This window comes from Lethenteron reissneri, chromosome 13 (assembly GCF_015708825.2).
Source record: "Lethenteron reissneri isolate LAM-NWPU_2019-01 chromosome 13, ASM1570882v1, whole genome shotgun sequence".
Classification (NCBI taxonomy): Eukaryota; Metazoa; Chordata; class Hyperoartia; order Petromyzontiformes; family Petromyzontidae; genus Lethenteron; species Lethenteron reissneri.
The window spans coordinates 5,653,861-5,676,634 of NC_083791.1; the positions used below are offsets into that span (position 1 = coordinate 5,653,861).

Sequence of the window (22,774 nt, forward strand, 5' to 3'; positions counted from 1 at the left end):
GGGTTACATGCCCCAGAAAATGCAACCTTGCCTGTCGAAGGAGCTCACCTGATGGGACTGTCTTTACATCTTTCAAGGATTTGTGAGTTCTTCACACAATCCAGCCTGGTTAAACCGAGAATGGATCGTAGGTAGGTCAGCCTGAATGTTTCTAACTGGCGCAGATGTCTAATTCGGGTGGTCCACGTTTCGCAGCATAGAGAAGGGAGGGTGTTACCAGCCGATTAAAGGATAATGCTGCCTGACTGATTCATGAGTGGGGAGGCCCAGGAGCTGTTCAGATAATCATCACTGGTGGTCGCCGCGATCGGGAATCGAACTTGGGTCGCCGGTTTCGTAGCGCAGCGTGCGCACCGCTACAAACCGCTATGCTGCTGATCCCCACGCTGGTCGACACGCACACCGAAGCACAGCAGCTGCGGGTGACTGTGGTGCGTTCACAGCCAGTGGTGGTGTGGTGGCCCGTTTGAGGCTCAGAGCGAACAAGTATAACCCGTAAAAACAAAGTTTTTCACTATAAATCATTTATATGCGTGGCGGCTAGAGTCCTCTCATACTCTGGCTTGAGATGGCTGCCACCTATGGGTCAGATGATTGCATTGCACCATCAAGCAATTGGTAATTAAATATAATATTTTTGTCCTAAAAAGTGTAAAATTTTGGAATTTTTTTTATACGAACATTAATTGTCACGCACAACGAGTCTGTGTGCAAAATGTCAGCTCGATTGGATCACGGGAAGTGGGTTAAAAACGACCGAAAGATTTGCACGGTCGTAAGCAAGCAAGCAAGCAAGTGAACTTAATATAAAGGATTTAACAAGTAAACCCGTAAAAACAAAGTTTTTCACTATAAATCCTTTATATGCGTGGCGGCTAGAGTCCTCTCGTCCTCTGGCTTGAGATGGCTGCCACCAATGGGTCAGATGATTGTCTGCCAACATTAAGCAATTGGTAATTAAATATTTAATTTGTTTTCCCTAAACAGTGTAAAATTTTGGATTTTTTTTCACGAAAATTTATTGTCACACACAACGAGTCTGTGTGGAAAATGTCAGCTCGATTGGATCACGGGAAGTGGGTTAAAAAACGAGCGAAAGATTTGCACGGTCCTAAGCACACAAGTGATCTTAATATAAAGGATTTAAAAATATATTCGCCTGTGGAGGACGCGGGGATCGATCCCGCGACTTTTGGCATGGGAAGTGAGGGCGCTACCAACTGCGCTACTCCGCCACGGCCTGTGGAGGGGTTACGCTCTGGGCTCTTACACTCTGACGTTCAGCCAAAGCCATGAATGAGTTCTATTTGAATATATGTAAAATAATATTTTTTTGCCTAAAAAGTGTAAAATTTTGGGAATTTTTTTTCACGAACAATAATTGTCTGGCACAACGAGTCTGTGTGGAAAATGTCAGCTCGATTGGATAACGGGAAGTGGGTTAAAAAACGAGCGAAAGATTTGCACGGTCCCAAGCAAGCAAGCAAGCACGCAAGCAAGCACGCAAGCAAGCAAGCGAACTTAATATAAAGGATTTAATAAAAATATATTCGCCTGTGGAGGACGCGGGGATCGATCCCGCGACCTTTGGCATGGGAAGCAAGGGCGCTACCAACTGCGCTACTCCGCCACGGCCTGTGGAGGGGTTACGCTCTGGGCTCTTACACTCTGACGTTCAGCCAAAGCCATGAATGAGTTCTATTTGAATATATGTAAAATACATTTTTTTTGCCTAAAAAGTATAAAATTTTGGGAATTTTTTTTCACGAACAATAATTGTCTGGCACAACGAGTCTGTGTGGAAAATGTCAGCTCGATTGGATCACGGGAAGTGGGTTAAAAAACGACCGAAAGATTTGCACGGTCCTAAGCAAGCAAGCAAGCACGCAAGCAAGCAGGCGAACTTAATATAAAGGATTTAAAAATATATATAAAGAGGGGATACAGATGGAGTGAGATATGCAAAGTGTAGACAAAAATAGAGACGTCATGAGATTAGAGAAAACAGATGCAGACAAGATAGAGATGAGAATGATTCATATATATTTTTGCATATTAATTATTTGTGTTCTGCTTATTTAGGATTATAATTTTAGATTATATTTCAGGGACCCATATTTATTTCATCAATCCAGGGCCCCTTGAAGTTATTGGATGCCCTACACTGTTGTACGGTTTGCTTTTGAGCATCACCACCACACCGCCCCCTCATAGCAGCGATCACTTCTGCTGCCAGGCAATGTAAACTATTTTGTTTGGCTTTGACTCAACAAACTCTCCGCTGTAATTCATGAGGGCTTCAGCCTCCCACACACCTTCTGAGATTGTGTTTTAAGTCGTTCCCCAAAAAACTCTCAATGGAATTTCAAATTACTTCAGATGCTAAAAGGCTGGTGCTCTGTTTACTGACCGCAGCTCGTCGTTGCAAAAGTAAAAACACCTGCAGTTCACTAAACCTCTTTTTCACTAACACCTCAACTTTGATAAAGCCGGTGAGACAAACATTATAGTTGGGTCACTGCGTCATTTGGCATATTGCAATAAATTTACGGAAAACAATGTTCATGGTCATTTAAGGCAAGTTAAACTTTTGTTGTTATCTTACAGGTAAGGCCCACTGAGCTGTATGGCTCTTTTTCAGAAGCGACCAGGCTAAAAATGATAGCTCAACGAAGTGGCTTATCGTGTGTAAATGTATAGCAGCCAAATACTCTAAACGCGTGTTTCTGCATGTGGAGGGAAAAACCGGAGGACTCGGAGAAGAATCCACGTGACCACGGGAAGAACACGCAAACTCCAAATATACAGCAGGCGTCAGGGTTGGGATCAAACCCACGACCTTCTGCATACCAGGCGAGGTAGTTAACATCTCGCCACCGTGGCGCATTCACAGTAGATACAACTTGCTTTAGAGAGGTAAACATTTGGAATCTTTACACTTTCTTTCACAACAAAACACATTCCTGTAGAGGGAGCTGGTAGGAACGTTGGGTTGCTCGGTCAATGGCCAGGGTCAACGGCGGCGTGGTGTATTCCGCAAATATGCCCGACTTTGAGGGCGGGCACAAGCCGGCGTGAGTAGGTTAAACGTTGAGTTTTATAAGGGCACCACGGGGTGACCAGCCCCTCCCCACCCAGCCCCCCCACCCAGCCCCACCCTCCCCACCCAGCCCCTCCCCACCCTCCCCTCCCTACCCAGCCCCTCCCTCCCCACCCAGCCCCTCCCTGCACGACGGACGGACACAATTATCCCCTGTAGGCTGGTGTGACCAGGAGGTTCTTACCAGAATAATGCCGGGTGGCTCAGTGGTAGAACGAGTGGCTCGAAATCGCAAGCTTGCAAGTTCAACTCTTGGTTGTGGGTTGACTCAGGCCATCGTCTTTCCGGGGTCGATAAAATAAGTACCATTTTGATGGGAAGTCGACTGTGGTCGTCTCATGGATAAACTTGCCCTAGTCATGTGACTTGAATTTACACTACTGGCTCAGTGCTGTAAACAAATACAGTTTAACGTGTCATTAAATATACCACATGTATTAATTAAAAAGATTAGAATTATAGAACTAAAAAAATATTTAATATAATTTTTTTCCATTAACCCTTCGCCTCGTGAATTAACACAAAGCATTGGAGTTGGGAAATCCCCAATTCGTCCCATTGAAGCCTCTTAGGCATTAATTTCACGTTCTTTTAAACATCACTAGCTGTACTACCCGGCTTCGCCCGGGACTTGTATCCACCACGGCCGGCCGCCTTTGTCTCCCCAGTGGCGATGTTAATACGCCACACCAGTTACTCGTTTGAGGCTGAGTCGACCTATGGGAGGTTCAAATAATCTTGACCGGTGGTGGCCATGAGCGGGAATCGAACTCGGTTCGCTGGGTTGGTAGCGCAGCGTAGCGTTAACCACTACACCCACCGCTCCTCACACACACAGACGCACAGACACACACACAGACACACACACAGACACACGCAGACACACACAGACAGACACAGACAGACACACAGACAGCACGCTAACCACTACACTACCGCTCCCCACACACCACACACGCACACACACAGACACACACACAGACACACACACACAGACACACAGACAGACACACACACACAGACACAGACAGCACGCTAAGCACTACACTACCGTTCCCCCTACACAACACACGCGCGCGCGTCCATAGGTACACATACACGCGCTTGCTGCAGACACACACGACTTTCAGGGTGCGTAAGGCAGTAAACGACTGAAATAATAAAGCGGCAATGCTGTGCGAGGAACGCCTTAGACCAGCAACACATTTGTGTAATGCGAGCGTAAACACATACAAACACATACACACACATACATACACACACATACACACAAACACATACACACAGACATACACATACACACAAACACACACATACATGCACACAAACACATACACAATACACACATACATGCAGACACAGACAGACATATAACACACATACATACACACACATACACACACATACATAGACACACACATACATAGACACACACATACATACACACAAACACATGCACACACGTACATACACACATACATAGAGACACGCAGACATACACATAAAGACATAAAAAAACCCACATACATATACACACACACATACACACAAACACATACATACACATACATACACACATACATAGAGACACACAGACATACACATAAACACAAACACACATACACATGACCCGGCTTCGCCCGGGACTTTGATCCACGATGCCCCGCCGCCTTTGTCTCCCCAGTGACGATGTTCACACACGACAGCAGTTACGCTTTTGAGGCTGAGTGGACCTAGGGGAGGGCCAGGTCCGTTTCAAATAATCGTCAGCGGTGGTGGGCGTGAGTTGGAATCGAACTGGGGTCGCTCAAGCAGCTTAATGACTGTTTGTACAAAGAACATATAAAGAATCGATTATAATAACCAGGCAAGAGTCCACATTATAGACTGCCAGTACACGCACTCAGCTTCATAAGCAGGCTAGAGTGTACATGATAGAATGGCAGTACGCTCACCGAGCTTAATAAGCAGGCTACAGTGTACATGATAGACTGGCAGTACGCTCACCCAGCTTAATGAGTATTTGTACAGTGAACATGAAAGTAATCGATTGTTGGCGCGTTGGGTTTAAAAGTAATATTAATAGCACACATTGTGGTGGGGGTGTAGTGAAGAGTAGGAAAAACTTTGATGAATTTACCTCAGAGTGGCGTGGTGGGTGTCGAGGCCTAGTAGCGTGCAAAGCCTGCGGCCTCGCCTAAAATTGTCGGCTTGGAAGAGGCAGGGTACGGGTGGCGTTCCTTCCCCCCCCCCCTAGCGCTCCAACAATACTGTGTAATGGCTATTATTTAATTAAATACGGAGCTTATGAAAGTGGCGAAGGCGTGGCTAGCCGTTGGCAGGGGCAACCGCCGTCCAATGAAACTGCAGCCCTTGGCGAAGGCGTGGCTAGCCGTTGCCAGGTCCAATGAAAGCGGCGAAGGCGTGGCTAGCCGTTGCCAGGGGCAACCGCCGTCCAATGAAAGTGCGTATGGGCCAAAGTCCACACACACACACACACAGACAGACAGACATGAACGATTTTATATATATAGATTACACCCTTAAACATTCCAAAACAATGCCGAAAGTGAAAAAATCATGTAATACATACGATGCTGTGTAATTTAAGTGCCAGATTACATAGCGAGTGCAAAGTGACCTGCAGGCAGTCCCCGGGTTACGGAAGGGGGTCTCGAGAACGATCCGCAACCCGAATTTTCCGTATGTTGGAAACGGAACAATTTAACCCTAAAACCAAAAGATTAAATCCCATAGCCAAAAAGAGCTGCGCCTCCCCTATACCCGGTTACTGGGTTTCGTTTTCCCTCGGCACCGAATCGTCGGCTTTCTATCGCTACCTTCATCGTATCGCTCTGCACTTGCCATGATTCTTTCATTTAATCGAATATCTCGCCTAACACTATCTATAATGAAACTAACAGAACACATTACTGCATCCAATTGTTTATGAATACCACGAAACATTGTCATTTTAATTCGTTTAACACGTCGGCTTTCGCGACCAATATTATTCATGATTAAGTTTTTGGGTTAGATCGCGTTATTTATAAATGTGTCGTAAACCTCCACCACCCGACACGGCCAATCAGCAAAAAAGTGTCACGTTGACAAAAGACAAATAGTTCACTACTTTAGCCCACCGGTGTGTTGAAGCGTGAAACCACAACATTTACAATTTTTTGAGTAGTACGACGTTTCGCTGGTAATTACATCCAGCATCATCGGGCAATTCGCCAGAATGGTGAGGCTCCCCTCTGGCTACCCGTCTAAAGAGTAATTTTAATTGTTAACGGGAAGGCCGTCACCTCCGAATGTTTGTTTACCGTTGCATTAGGCTAAGCCTAAAATTATTCCCATCGCTGTTGGCTGAGACGATAAGCAAATCGAAGTGTTATTGAGTTAAATAAAGTAAACATCTCGTGAAATAAACTGAAAATGAATAAAACTGGCGAACAGAAACGTGGGGGGGGAACAAAAATAATTGAAAGCATAGAAATCAAACAATTACACAATGCTACAAAAGGAAATTTATTTTACGTAACGCCACAATTTTATTTACCCTTACACCTGGTGAGGCTCGGGCGGCGTGTTGGAGAAGAGAGGCGTAAAACGCCTCGCTCCGCGGTATTCATCCGCGACCTCATCACTCGGCACTACTTTTTCTTATGTAAACTAATGCAAACATTTCCGCATATTGAAATTTTTTTTTTGAAAACCACGATTTATGGGAACATTTCCAGAAAGTCGTGATTTCCGTAAGCTGGGTCTTCCGCAACCCAGGGGCTTACTGTATAGTTGAGCATTTTGCAGTTACAACCATGACAACAATTTTGCACTTTTAAATCTAGATGGAAAAGTCATTTCTTTAGAACTGCTTTCTGTGTTTAGTTTATTGTCCTTCCCCCGTACCTCCGATTAGCACGGTTGACTAAGTACGGTGCGAAAGAAGTTCAACAAGCCAAATCCACGTTATAATGAGGCCCACTTATAGTGGGACAATTGTAATTTGTAGCAAATGATTTAAGCGCCGTCGTGCTGCTGATGGTGTCTTCACCATCGTCTCAGTCGTCACCGTCTCGGCGTCGCCAGCCAAGCAGTCTACCAGCTGTCCTGACTGGGAGCCGCAGTTACCAAGTGTGACCTGTTAAGGCCGTGTTAATAAACAGCTCCCTCCTACTCTTAGTGTCTCTGAGTCAGTCACTACAAATGTATGTGGGTGCCGCGGTGGCAAGATGTTAATTCTCTCACTTGGTATGAAGGAGGTCGTGGGTTCGATCCCGACCCTGATGCCTGTATGTTTAGAGTTTGCGTGTCTCTCTCCCCGTGGTCATGTGGATTTTTCTCCGGGTCCTCCGGGTTTTCCCTCCACGTTCAGAAACATGCCTGGCTGCTGTACATTTCCACTTGATAAGCCACTTTGTTGAGCTATCATTGGGGGCCAGGTCTTTTCTGAAAAAGAGCTCTGTAACCTCAGTGGGCTTTACCTGGTAAAATTCAAATATTTGAATAGTTTTAATGTATGTTGAACTTCGCACTGTACGTAGCCAACCGTGCAAATTGGAGGTGCTATTAGCTGATTAGCCCTAATTAGGATGAAACTGGCACACAGTTGTCTATTACTGCATCACTGCTGCTGTCAATTGGTCACATTTGCTCAAATCTATTTTGATGGGTGATTCAATACAAGATTACCACAAAACACTTCTTCAGGGAATGCTGACGGATTAGCGCATATGCACATTTTTGTGGCTTGTGTTCACTGAACATTCGGACATATCTGTCGGAGAGACACAGCTGGAACACACTGCAGAATTCGTATACCAGAGGCAGCTTTTGAAGGCAGACTGGGGTGAAAACTATGACATAAAGGGGCGAATGAGAGCGAGTAAGAGTGCTTCTGAAAAGGTGGAATTCACAATGAAAAGCAACGTACCAAAGTGTCTGAAGAAAAAAAAGGTGTTTCAACAATGCACAGATTGTTAACGTGGGTACAGACAAAGAGGGTGTGAAACGAAAGCTCAAAAGTGTAACAAGAAGCATCGAGAGATGATTCATGCTTGGAGATTGCATGGAGGGTAATGTAAGTATGTGTAATGTAACAACTCCAGACACACCACTGTCGAGGCTTCTTCTTTATTTTTCGTACACACACGACTACGACTCGGTAGCAAGGAACATAATGCTGTCTAGTGACGACGGCGACATCTCACTAGATAGCTGGTTGACTATCTCGCGACGACGACAAAGCGATGACGAAGATGACAGCCAGGACTCTGATCCCCTACGACGGCCCAGAACCCCGCTTGTCCCTGCCTTTTATTCACCGCAGCGCAGAGGTCGCAAACGGGTTTTGATTCCTTACCCGTACCCGTACCCGGCCGCACCAAATGGGTACCCGTACCTGTACCCGGCCGGGTACGGGTACCCGTTCCCTACCCGTACCCGTACCCTACCCGAATTGGGTGACAAACGGTGACTCACCAGTGACTCACGGCCTACCGGTACCCGGCCGCACCAGGATCGCAAACGGCTACCCGTACCCGTACCCGGCCGGGTACGGGTAGCCGGGTATCGGGTAGGGTACGGGTATCGGGTACCCGGTTGCGACCTCTGACCCAGCGTGGCCATGCTCAGCCCCTGGCCACGCCCCTCCACTCGAACTCTCCCGCGGGTTCTAAGAGCTTCCAGATAGATCCCCTCTTTGACCCTTGGCCTAGTTATCCCCCCTTGTGGTCCGTCGCGTGCATCTGTCTTCTCTCGTTCCTATCCTGTTCCCACATCTGCAATTACCACTTATGGCCGCTAGTCGGCGTACTGTCTCTACATATGTATGTTGTTTGTACGTGTGGGGAGCAGCAATGTAGTGGCCAGACGAGTTTGATTCCCGCTCACGGCCAACACCGGTGATGATTGTCTGAACCGGTCCTGGGCCTCCGCTAGGTCGACTCAGCCTCAAATGAGTACCTGATGCGGTGTGTCAACATCGCCACTGGGGAAACAAAGGCGGCCGGGCGTGGTGCTGGCCACTCACCCACTCGTGTGCTGTGCCGGCCTTCATACGTGCTCGCTAACAGCACTTGACCCAACAGTCTGTGAAGGCTATATGGGGGACATTTGTCTTTCTCTTTCTTTTGTGTGTACTTGGAGGTGTAATGATGGAGTGCCAGACAACAAAGTGCACCTGTGCATGTGCTAGGTGGAGGATGGTGGTGACTGAGGGAAGCTTTCATCCAGCAGTGGATTGCTCATGACAGATGATCATTTATGATGGCGATGATTTGTAAAGAAAAAAAATCTGTGCAATAAAAAAAGATAAACACAACACCCGGAGCACGAGTGAATCTTCCTGTTTTTGTTGCAAGCGCGTCGAGTACGCAATGTCCATTTATGAGGATAACACGCTGTCCAAAACCGAGCGAATTTCTGATGATAAAGCCGTTGAAGCGTGCAGTCTTGGCTGAACTTGACCTGAACCCTGACAACAACAAAAAAAACCACACACACAAAAAAAGGCCTGGGCCTCCATGAGTCTGAATAACACGACTCTACCATAATCGGGACTCTTATTTCCTGGGGGAGAGGACTAAAAAAAAGTAAGAACGCATCCTCATAAAACAGTGACACTTTTAGTGCTGCACATGCACAGCTGGTTGCCAAACAATGCACAGATAAATACAACACTTCCTTGTTTTTCCAACGTCTCTCTTCCTTTACCGCCGGCCGCGAAAGTCCACAATGCCCGGCGTGAAATAACTTGACTCGATTTAGACTTAAAGCTTTCGTAACTGCAGGAATTCATATTCTTGGTTCTTTCGGTAAAGTCACGTGGATGGAAAACTAAAATCTAAATTAAAAGCAAAAAAACCCACGACGTTTCGATCTTCTTCAGGTGGAGAGAAAAGAGGGGGCAAGCCTCCAAATGTAGCGGCTACATTTGGAGGCTTGTGTTGCGAAACGTCGTGGGTTTTTATTACATGCTGTTATTTAACTCACTGTTGTTGTTGTATCCTCAAATCTTGTAACTAAATTTTAACCCACTTCCCAATGTGGTATCGACTGAAAACTTGGTATACTTATGTCATACTGATGACAATACTATATTCTATCAAAAAAATAAAAGTATTTTTAAACATTCATTTTCATGTTATGTTTCGGCTTGGGTCTAATTGTCCACGCTCAACTAACGTTGGCTGTAAATCACCACGGTCCCTTACGTTATGGCAAGCTTCGGGGCCACTTCCTGGAGTCGTGGAGTTCTTCCATTACTTCTACGGTACATTTCATTAAAGCGTGTTTTCAAAGAAGCTTTTTTTAATATTACTTATTTTGCTTTTAATTGAGATTTTTGTTTTCCATCTACGTGACTTTACCGAAAGAACCAAGAATATATCTTGAATCGATTAGCAATCCTGTACTCGTCGCGCACTGCGTAATGCAACGGGGACGTTGATACAAATAGCACGTACACGTGCAATACATTAGAGTGTATAAGTAATTTATGCGTGCTTAGCGTGAAACCTTATTGCGTATACAGCGACGTTCATCGCCATAATTATCGTCAGGACAAGACGGATTAAGGTTTGAACGAACCTGCCGCCGTCTCTCAAGATGCCACGATTTGATCTCATCTCTGCACACAAACTGATCTCGGTCCATTTCTACAGCGAAGGTTCGTCCAGTTGTGTTCCATCCTTTGGCTGTCATTCGGTCGTTCGAGTGCGGCGGTGGCTAGGAGATGTTAACTCCCTCGCCCGGTATACAGGAGGTCACTGGTCGATCCCGACCCTGACGCTTGCTGTATATTTGGGGGTTTGCATGTCTCTCTTCATGTGGTCCTCTGGTTTTCCCCTCCACGTTTAGAATCAACATGCGCTTAGGCGATTTGTCTGCTATAGATTTCCACGTGATAAGCCACTTCGATCACCTATCATTTGTGGCCAGGTTGCTTCTGAAAAAGAGCCATATATTTCAGTGAGCTTTACCTGGTATAATAAAAATTGTTTTGTTTTTAGGCAATAGCCCTGTGGTATGATGGAGGGCCATTGCCTGAAACGTCAACTGTTGTATAGTTTTGGTTCTTTCGGTAAAGTCACGTAGATTTATTTTATTTTATACCTACGTGACTTTACCGAAATAACCAAAGAGTATGGATTCCTGCAGTCACGAAAGCTTCAAATCAAGATTATTGTATATTTTAAGGTCAAAGTGTTATTATTTATAAACGTGTTGAGTTGTATTGCTGTTATTCTTGTAAAGGCAGTCGGACAAAAGACATGCTTCGTCAAAGTTATAGCGGCACTAAGCACCGCTATACAGAAATCTACTACGGAAATAACAATATATTACACGTGTATACAACTTTACTCCATGCACTGTCGTAGAATAACTATGAATATTTCATACATTATCTCAAAGCTCAATCAATATATCGTAAATACACATGCTATGGACATCTTAGCAATGTATTCCATTGTATGCAGTGTATGTACATCACTCGGTAAAACATGTGGGATGACCGTTAGCTGTTCTTGCAACAAAAAAACCCCCCAAAAAACAGAATTGTGCTGACATGTCCACTCCGAACAGAGCTTTGTTCCAAATAACGCTCATGATTGACGGGGTCATTTCCCCCGAGAATAGGAACATAAGGAAGCATCCAACATGTCGCAGATTAATGAACGTACACATGCCGTGGTGGCATTGTTAGCCCGCGCGAACTGCATCGGTTTCATTGTCAAGTGAAAAACCTTGCAAGCTCCGTTTTCCCCTAGAGAACGCCAAGCACTTCCACAGGGTTTTTGTTTTTACCGTTTGCACTTGGGCACATTTATCTGGGCGGTTTATCCCCCCATCGCACCCCCCCAGAGCCGGCCCAGCCACTAAGCGACCCTTGCAATTGCAAAGAGCCCCGTGGCCAGCAGAGGGCCCCCTGCTAGTTAGTGGGTGAAAACAATCATACATCAAAGGGGCCTCCAACCAAATTTTGCTTAGGGCCCCCAAAGGTCTAGGGCCGGTTCTGCCCCCCCCCCCCACGACCACTGCCAATTGTATCCCAATTGCGCTATCGGTGTCACGCCACGAATCGAGGGCATCTCCCTTCGGATCACTCGTAGGAGCAGTGCTGCCCATCGTGTTGGAGAATGGCCCACGGCGATGGATATCATAGAGGTACCTCCGAGGTGGGGAACCTTTTTTCTGCCAAGGGCCATTTGGATATGTATAACATCAATCGCGGGCCATACAAAATTATCAACTTAAAAATTAGCCTGTTATATTGGTCAAACATTTAATTAACTCTCCCCCTAATGTGATGGACTGGAACTGCTTCTCTTTGGCGAGGCGTGTGATGTTAGCTGGTATTGATGATGATGTTGCTACTCGCAACTGCTTTTCCAGGTTTGCTCCTAGATTTAGTGAATTTCGAGTCCTGCCTGTGGTTGCCTTGGCAGGGCCACACCAAATGATTTCGCGGGCCTTGTACGGCCCGCAGGCCGGACATTCCCCACCTCTGCCGTAAAGTGACCTGTGGTCAACGCTTGCCACTGGGACGCGATGCATTGATGCTCCGTGTTTTTGCGCCACGTAACTTCGGAGCCGACACACAACTCAGGCAGCTGCATAGATTCAATCCCAGGACCTCAGCGTTGCCAGTTCAGCGTTTTGACCTATAAACTATTAAAACGATACGTAAAATGTATTACCAGGTAAGACCCACTGAGCTATATATCTCATTTTCAGAAGCGACCTGGCCACAAATGATAGCTCAACGAAGTGGTTTATCACGTGGAAATGTATAGCAGCCAAATACTCTAAACCCGTGTCGATTCTAAATGTGGATGGAAAAACCAGAGGACCCGGAGAAAAATCTATGCAACCACTGGGAGAGAGGCACGCAAACTCCAATTATACAGGCGTCATAGTCGGAATCGAACCAACAACCTCCTGTATACCAGGCGAGGTAGTTAACATCTCGCCACCGTGGCGGCCAAGGCAGGAAGGTATAATTCAATAATAGTATCTTCTTGGTTCTTTCGGTAAAGTCACGTAGAAGGGAAATAATAAAATAATAAAAATAAAACATAATTAAATAATTCTCACGACGTTTCGGCCACAACGCAAGCAGCCGTCCTCAGGTGAAGACCAGGTCTGCCGGGGAGACAGGCCGAAACGTCGTGAGAATTATTTATGTATTATTTTAATTATTAGATTATTATTTTATTATTTTATTATTTCCCTTCTACGTGGACTTTACCGAAAGAACCAAAAAGATGAATCCCTGCGGTCACGAAAGCTTTAAATCGAAAATCAATGAAAGTAATACGAACAACGATAATTTCAACTTGTAATGTGCCGGGCGGTATTCGCTCACTCTCAAGGAGAGAATGACTGGGAGGTGCGAGGTGGAACGACAAAGGGGAAGGAGGCAGCAGCCGCCAGCCACGCAGCGAGTCGCTTGCCAAGTCGCATCACCCCAGCGGAGGCCCGTTATCTTTATCTGGTCCCCATTGGCCCACCGTCTTGTCCTGCCGGCTCCGTCATTGCAACTCCGCCAGTGCCAGATGAAGCTAGTGTGGGGCCTGTAGCTTATGTTATAAAGGGGCCCTAAAAAAACACATAAATATTAAAACAGTAAATATTAAAAGCAAACAAAAAGAAGCAACTCTGATCATGATAATAACAGTGCATATTATTATCATTATTATCATTATCAGAGTTGCTTCTTTTTGTTTGCTTTTTTGACTACTTGTGTTGTGTTTATTGCAAACATGATGCCTTGAATAAAGGTGTCAGTTTTGTACCAGTTTAAAAGGGTAAAAACCTACTGACAACATATTATTTTGTTTATATTATTAGTGCTATTCTTATCAGTATTTATTTATTCTCTACGTGACTTTACCGAAAAAAACCTAAGAATATAGATGTTATTAAAAGTAGGAACGTTCGGCAATTTCCCAGAAGCGTCAGCACTTTGCGACGTTCAAGAGCGTCACGTCACCACATTGAAATAGCTCACGGGGAATTCTGTAGCTTGACCGGTGCCAAGAGGGCGTGTATCCACCCACCCACCCCTCTCCCTTCCCCATTTAAATGTGCTGGGGACCGGACTCTCCCTCTCAGATTTGTGTAGGCACATTTGCAAAAAAAAGCCTTCATCATTTCGTCCAAAGCTTTCTGGCAGAAGCGTCATCGGCATTCCCGTGCACAATGTTGTTCAGATTATTTCTAGTCGTACTTCTTGCCCGCGTTTGCCAAGGTAAGTCGAGCGTACGGTTAATGCACGTTAATGCTAAAACCGTTCATTGTTGAAGCGTTAACGTTGGGTATTTCCTTTTTTTGTGGTTTTTTTTACCGGGCCTGCACGTTTAAAACTGCGCGTGTTCGATTAGTTTGAAATCCTGTTGGTTCTTGAAGATGTTCCGATGCACTTAATTTCAAGGGGTATATACACCTTTCTAAGCGCAGTCTGAATTATTTACACTTGAGGAATGTTTTAAGCAGTGTTTTTTGTTGTTTAATTTTACCGAAGGAGTTGGATTTAGAACGATATACAGTATATGTAACCCAGTATAGTTAAACGAATGTAATCCAACAGTGAGTGGTTTTTTTCTATTTTACTGAAGGAATTGAATGTAGAGTGATATATATATGTAACCCAGTATATTCTTGGTTCTTTCGGTAAAGTCACGTAGAAGGGAAATAATAAAATAATAAAATATTAAACAAAATTCTCACGACGTTTCGACTGCAACACAAGCAATCGTCATCAGGTGTACACACAGGAAATTCGTGTGTTGAATAAGACACGAATATTTAATAACAGTTTTGGAGATCATAATTTAATGAGCCGCAATGTGTTATTTGATAGTATTCATAGATTATCTAAATACATTATGGTTGATCGATTATGCTTCTTAAATTTGCATGATTGTAAACACATACTGTAACTAAACAGCACAACCGTTTGATAATGACACAACATTACCCCTACAAGGTCAATCTAAATATGTATTTATACTGGAGGAATTCGATGAGCTATAAAGATATTTTTCACAGATGTCCAGTAGAGGCGGGTCAGAATGTTACAACAACAAACAATACAAAAACACGATAGGAGTGTAAAGTATAGGAAAAGTAACATAAACAACTTAAAAAACATACAAATATATTTTTTTTAATCTTACCAGGTAAGGCCCACTAAGTTATATAGCGTCTTTTCAGAAGCTACCTCGCCACAAATGATAGCTTAACGAAGTGGCTTATCATCGTGTGAAAATGTATAGCAGCCAAATACTCTAAACGCATGTTTCCAAATGTGGAGGAGAAAATCGGGAATACTCAGAGAAAAATCCACGAGACCGCAGGGAGAGCATACAAACTCCGCATACACAGCAGGCGTCAGGGTTGGGATCGAACCTCTGACATCCTGCATACCAAGCGAGAAAGATAACATCACACCACCGTGGCGCCTCTTAAGTAAATAAAGTATATAAGTTAAAATTGCATTAGGTGGCCACGGGATGTTGATTGTCATTTCCTCACAATGCTAAGTGCGTTTTTTTCTTTCTCCGGATTCTCTGGTTTCCGAACATCCCAAATGCAGGATGTTCCTAGAAAATATATATTCTTGAGAATCAGTGTGGCTATTTTTCTGGATATATAACTTTAATTATACTAATAGGAGCTAATTTGAGTGAAAATATGAAATAAATGAATTAAATCATGTTACATTTAAAGCGAAAACTAGTACCAACTAACAAAGAGGCGTACATCTGAAGGTATTGAAAAACAGCTCTGAGTTGTCTCAGGTCTGTTGAACATCACCAGAATCGACCCCACAGCGCCCACATCAAGGGAATTCATCACAGCACTGACACAGCCTGGGTTTAATTTATATTTATCTTTAGACATTTACCGTGCATGCAAACCAAGTGAGCACAGCAATAAAAAAAAATACGTTTATATTTTGAATGCGTTTATAGAAAAACGAAAATGTTGTGTAAAGTAAATCAATGGTCGGAATGCTCAAGAGCTATCATCCCTCCAGTTTAGTTTACATTTATTTAGCAGGAGTTGAGCAGTGCCTACCTTTCTTGGGGCCTTTCCTGGGGCAGGCATGGCGAAGTGTCTGGCAGTGCCTGCCCCTACTGAAGGCAAGATGGATAACGGACGTTTCCCAAAACTCCATCGCCTCTGCTGCACAATCCTGCTCTGATTACTGTAGCCAATTCTGCTTACTGCGTTATAGTAAAACTGCAGTGGCTTAGTGCAGAGTGTCGTGACGGAGACCTTGCATTTTGAGACTAACGCGAATAAAATTTATTTATCAGCCAAACCGTACAAATTGATATACGCAGCACCATGCATGGCCATTAACGAAAAATACGGAACCAAAACTGAAAAGTGAGCAAAGAAGCACGGAGAGTTGCGTGCTTGAAATAACATTTAGATACAATGGCTTTGGGGGTGGCCTGCTCTTGAAATCTCAACAATCTGGTTAAAACAAAATACAACTTGAGACCCATACAAATTGGAGTCCATGAGTTTTCTCACGAACATGCGAACATAGCCTGCGTACAAGCATGGATTTATTTAACCTTGTCAAGTCGATCATTGATTATCCGCCGGCTTCGGGGGGGAGGGGAGGGGGGCGCCGGATTTTTAAAAACGCCAGATAATCACGAACCATCATTATTTAAAATAGTTTATTTTTGCACATTCTTGAATGACATTCGGTTTTTTTTTTGTGTTTTAAATTTGCTGATCGCCTGGCTGCTTAACAGCCCTTGGAGCGGTTTTGTCGGTTTCGCCAGATTGGACCTGGACCGCCGGATAATGTTGCAAGCAGCCGGATAATCGCGTGGTGCTGGATAATCGATGATAAAACTGTAAGGCGATCACAGGTGAAGACGGTTTGACGCAGTTACGAAACAAAATTCTCCCGCAGGTTCGGAAAAATTGAAGGTGACGGTTTCTCCGCGCGATGCGCTCGAGGGCAAGCCGGTGAAGATCCAATGCGAGGTGCCCTCAAAGAGACTGGCCAGATTCCAGTGGCTCCAGCTGCCCCCGGCCACCGCCTCTCGCAGACAGGTGAGGTCAATTCTAGATTTGAAGCTTTCGTGGCTGCAAGAATTCATATTCTTAGGCTTTTTCGGTAAAGTCACGTCGGTAAAACATTAAAATTTATAAAAGTAAAATAAAAATAAAATAAAAATCACGACGTTTCGGAGGCAACATAAGCTTCCGTCTTCAGGTGGCACCGTCACAGCACGATAGCTGTTTCAAGTAAGAGGTGAGTACAAGAGGTGAGTACAAGGCCATCGTGCCCGCTGGCGTGCACCGTCCCGTCCGTGATCACGATCAGTGGTTGCCTCCAAGCTCTTCTCGTGACCAACGGAGGCATTTCGCGACGTGTGCGCCACGCCAAAAAAGGGGATCGCTTGCATCGATCTTCCGCACGTGCCTTGGGTACCCAACGTCGCAGTAGGCCAGCCCACTCGCCGGCTTTCGATTTCATCTCCCCGGCACGGCGGCTGCACCAAGGGTGTAAAGTTTCTTAAATGGGGCACGCCGCACTCGATGAGCAGGCCACAACATCTGCCCAATGTGGAGGAGTAGGCCAATATATCATCTGCGGCAGCTCTCGAGAGCTTCCTCTCCTCGTGAACGCCCTTCCATCAGCGGTGGCGTGAGCAAGTAATTGCAGGGCTGCACCTTCACCCTTGAGATAAGGCGTAAATGAATGGTCTACGTGAAACACCGTCATTGGCAGTATACCAAGAGCGCGAACTAATAATTGTTACAATGCTTGAGGCCAACATCAGAAGCGCTCGTCATTTATTTTTTTATCGCCTAATTGAAATAAACTGCCTCAAGTGAAATGGCCAAATAAGTGTGTCCGCTGCATGACGAGCGAAAGTGAAACGCAACATGAAGACGGTTAATCATTCCAGAACAATCGCATACCCCTGTCAACTCCAGAAGTGAAACTAAAAAGTAAGAAGTAGCCGGAGGGGAAAACGTTTGACCTCTCCAGCCTGTCCTTATTTAAACTCACCCTTAGCCATTTAATGCAGAAGTGGAGTTTAAAGTGTATTTGTTTAACCAGGTGAAAAACACAAGAGGTCATGGATAGCAAATACTGAACGGTAAATGTATGAAGCAAACCGAAAATCAGGAGGAACGGAAATGTGGCCCAAGCATAAATCAATATTAAAGGTTTTTAACATTTTCTTTCGTGTAAGTTGACTGGGTCAAACTACTTTAAAACCTATTCTTATTTCACTTTTTGTTCAACTTTCAATTTTGAGGACTTTATTCATGAGCTTTTCTGTGCAAAAAATCAGCACAACGTTATGCTGTGTGAGCGCAAAAGGTTGTTTTATTACCGTCAAATATTAATCAAGGGACATGTTTGCTGTGGTCATACAAATGCAGCGTTACAGTACAGTACTATAATTGTCATAGATGACTTGGTGATATTATAGTTACAGATGCCAAAGCATTATTATTCGCTTGTGTCACAGTTCTTCGTTGTATTGCAATTTCGAGAGTAGTCATCGCTATTGTTATAACCAGCTTTCTATTGAACTTAGATTGTGCCTATACTTGTGAGTGTAGTTTTAAATTTGCATACAGCGCTTTGAGATACTCAAATATGAAAGGCGCTTTATAAAATAGAGGTTATTATTATTGATGTTGCAACTGCACTGGGGCCCATGGGCTGTAGAGGATCCAGGCTCTGGCTTACGAATAAATGGGAAACCCATAGCGGTCAACCCATACGGTTTTCCCCGTATTCTTGTACAGAGAAATTGAGTTTTCAGGTCCATACGGCGTACAGCCGTTTCAATACAGGCAAACATGTTTTTGCCTATTTGTTTGTGTGTCTCCCTTGTGATGTAACTTTGTAGGATGAATGTTGAGATTTATAAGGGCACGGGGTGACCAATAAGGTCTGAATTGGTCTCTAATAAGGTAGGGGCACTGATAAGGGGTTGACAGGGATGGAAACCAGACAGGGAGTGATGCCCATTGCATTCCTTGTACCGGCGATTCATGCCAACCACACTGTGCCACTGCGCCTCGAAGGTTGGAATAGGCCCCATGCTTGCGAAAGTTGGGGCTCAAGATTTAACCCGAGTCAAATTAAAAGGTAATATTTTTTTAAGAAGCTTTGTACAACAATTAAACAAATACATATTTGAGAATGCAATAAAATACACCGGCTGGAGGAGGATTAGGAACCAAATAATGAAATAGTGGCAACCAATGGATCAGGATTAAGTGATGATATTTATATGCAGGATGTGAAGTTTAACTTCGTGGTGCTTGCCATAGTGGCTGAGGAATGGAAAAGGCCTTCATCCAATGATGATGGCTTGCAGGCACGTGGTAGCCCAGGATGTACACAGCACATGGTTACATCTGCGATGTCTCGTCACGTGGTCTGCCTCAGCAGCAGACCATGCTTTCTCACCTGATGATGGATGCTTGTGTTGCGCCCGAAACGTCGTGATTTATTTGATTTTCTACCTACGTGACTTTACCGAAAGAACCAAAGAGTATGGGTTCCTGCAGTCACGAAAGCTTCAAATCAAGATAGAAACGTACAAGTTCTGCCTTTTCCTGCCATAGAATTCCAGCATCCCCTCGATACGTTGCTCGCTGTCACGTGCCCGGGGCTTCGTTTGCATTCGGCAATTATCAACCCGCTGCTTATCACGGGCCGCCGTTCCCACGGACTGAAACCCACATGGACTCGTCATGTCGAGACTTGTCTGGGTGCACGAGGCCGACGCAAAAGGCCACACGTTCAAGACAACGGGGGAGTTTCTCTGCCAGTCTATAATGTAGACTTTAGAGAGTTTCTCTCCCCCGTTGTTCTTTTTCCCGAGTTCTTATGAACCTTGCTCAACACAGGAAGTGTGCCAATTCTGTGCTGCTGCTGATGCTGCTCTTATTCTTTGGTTCTTTCGGTATAAAAATAAAAAGAAAGTGAATAAAAATAATAACATTTAAATAATAATTAAGCACTAATGTAGAATGTAGCCTGGTTCTTAATCTGAGTGAGTGTACTGGCAGTCTATAATGTAGACTGTAGCCTGGTTCTTAATCTGAGTGAGTGTACTGGCAGTCTGTAATGCAGACTGTAGTCTGGTTCTTAATCTGAGTGAGTGTACTGGCAGTCTATAATATAGACTGTAGCATGGTTATTAAGTTTCGTGAGTGTACTGGCAGTCTATAATGTATACTGTAGCCTGGTTATTAAGCTGAGTGAGTGTACTTGCAGTCTATAGTGTAGACTGTAGCCTGGTTATTAATTTGAGTGAGTGTACTGGCAGTCTATAGTGTAGACTGTAGCCTGGTTATTAATTTGAGTGAGTGTACTGGCAGTCTATAGTGTAGACTGTAGCCTGGTTCTGAATCTGAGTGAGTGTACTGGCAGTCTATAGTGTAGACTGTAGCCTGGTTATTAATTTGAGTGAGTGTACTGGCAGTCTATAGTGTAGACTGTAGCCTGGTTCTGAATCTGAGTGAGTGTACTGGCAGTCTATAGTGTAGACTCTAGCCTGGTTATTAAGCTGGGTGAGCATACTGGCAGTCTATAATGTAGACTGTAGCTTGGTTCTTAATCTGAGTGAGCGTACTGGCAGTCTATAAAGTAGACTGTAGCCTGGTTCTTAACCTCGGTGAGTGTACTGGCAGTCTATAATGTAGACTGTAGCCTGGTTCTTAACCTCGGTGAGCGTACTGGCAGTCTATAATGTAGACTGTAGCCTGGTTCTTAACCTCGGTGAGTGTACTGGCAGTCTATAATGTAGACTGTAGCCTGGTTATTAACCTCGGTGAGTGTACTGACAGTCTATAATGTAGACTGTAGCCTGGTTATTAACCTCGGTGAGTGTACTGACAGTCTATAATGTAGACTGTAGCCTGGTTATTAACCTCGGTGAGTGTACTGACAGTCTATAATGTAGACTGTAGCCTGGTTATTAACCTCGGTGAGTGTACTGACAGTCTATAATGTAGACTGTAGCCTGGTTATTAACCTCGGTGAGTGTACTGGCAGTCTATAATGTAGACTGTAGCCTGGTTATTAACCTCGGTGAGTGTACTGACAGTCTATAATGTAGACTGTAGCCTGGTTCTTCACCTCGGTGAGCGTACTGGCAGTCTATAATGTAGACTGTAGCCTGGTTCTTAACCTCGGTGAGCGCACTGCCAGTCTATAATGTAGGCTGTAGCCTGGTTATTAACCTCGGTGAGCGTACTGGCAGTCTATAATGTAGACTGTAGCCTGGTTATTAACCTCGGTGAGCGTACTGGCAGTCTATAATGTAGACTGTAGCCTGGTTCTTAACCTCGGTGAGCGTACTGGCAGTCTATAATGTAGACTGTAGCCTGGTTATTAATCTGGGTGAGTGTACTGGTGGTCTATAATGTAGACTGTAGCCTGGTTATAAAGCTGGATGAGTGTACTGACAGTCTATAATGTAGACTGTAGCCTGCTGCTGCTCTTGTTCATTGCTTTCCGCTTGGCGTTTCGGGCGTGGCTGTGCTCAGTCACCGTGATATTAAATAAAAAGAATGGCATGCCTACAATAACACAGACTATTACTTCTGCCTTTACACTGTCTTTTGATACTTTATTTAACCTATTAATAATAGGGGTTTTCCCCCTTTTTTGGCAACAAAACTGAAACCTTTTACAATGATTCATGTCTGCATTAACCACAATACTTGCATTCAAAATGCAAAGAAAAAAACACACTGATAATAAATGCATTGTCCTTGAAACTGATTGGTCGACACCGAGGGACGGCTTTCTTTTGAGCCTCGATCCAATTGGTGCTCGACCAGAGGACGCCAAAAGGCGTACAGCTCAAAGACAATTCAAGTATTGTGGTTAATGCAGACATGAATCCTTGTAAAAAGGTTTCAGTTTTGTTGCCAGAAAAAAGGGGAACATTTTTTTTTTGGTACTTGCAAAGGAGGTTTAATTTAACCTCTCGATTATTTAAAAGTGGTTTATGTGACACGACGAAATCTTGAACGCGATCTTCTTTCACCGTGCCTTTCTGTAAGAGAGAGAAACTAAAAACGTTTGAACGCGTCTCATCCCAACTGGCAGCTGTCGATGGACAATTCCACCATCGTCATCTCGTCACTGCATCGCAGCGACGGTGCCGACTACAAGTGCATTGCCACCACCGATGATGGAATAACCCACACGGGCTCGACGAAGTTGGACGTCTATTGTAAGTGTGCACCTCCGAGCCGCATTCAAATCAACTCAATTTTGCACGTAAATCTTGACTTAAAGCTTTCGTGACTGCAGGAATTCATGTTCTTTGGTTCTTTCGGTAAAGTCACGTAGATCGACTAATAGGGGTTTTCCCCCTTTTTTCTGGCTTACATTAACCACAATACTAGCAGTCAAAATGCAAAAAAAACCAATACTCTGATAATTTATGTATTGTCCTTGAAACTCATTGGTCCACACCAGAGACAGCTTTCCTTAGAGCCTAGTCTCATACGGTGTTCGACCAGATCAAGGCCTCATGTAGATAGGTTCAAAGAATTTCGATTTAAAGCTTTCGTGATTGCAGGGATTCATCTTCTTGGTTCTTTCGGTAAAGTCACGTAGATGGAAAATAAAAAAATAAAAAA

General features: G+C 44.4%; 1 protein-coding gene across 8 annotated transcripts in view; it reads left to right on the plus strand.

Moving 5' to 3' along the window:
- Positions 1–14,225: 14,225 nt before the first annotated feature.
- LOC133342032 (hemicentin-2-like) overlaps positions 14,226–22,774 on the plus strand; it is a 35,898-nt gene continuing 27,349 nt past the window's right edge. For all 8 annotated transcript variants that reach the window (XM_061550910.1, XM_061550908.1, XM_061550909.1 and 5 more), the window contains exons 1-3: positions 14,226–14,357; positions 17,049–17,191; positions 22,236–22,362. In XM_061550910.1, the coding sequence (XP_061406894.1) occupies positions 14,309–14,357; positions 17,049–17,191; positions 22,236–22,362 (319 nt within the window). In that variant the 5' untranslated portion in view covers positions 14,226–14,308. The remainder of the gene's footprint in view (positions 14,358–17,048; positions 17,192–22,235; positions 22,363–22,774) is intronic.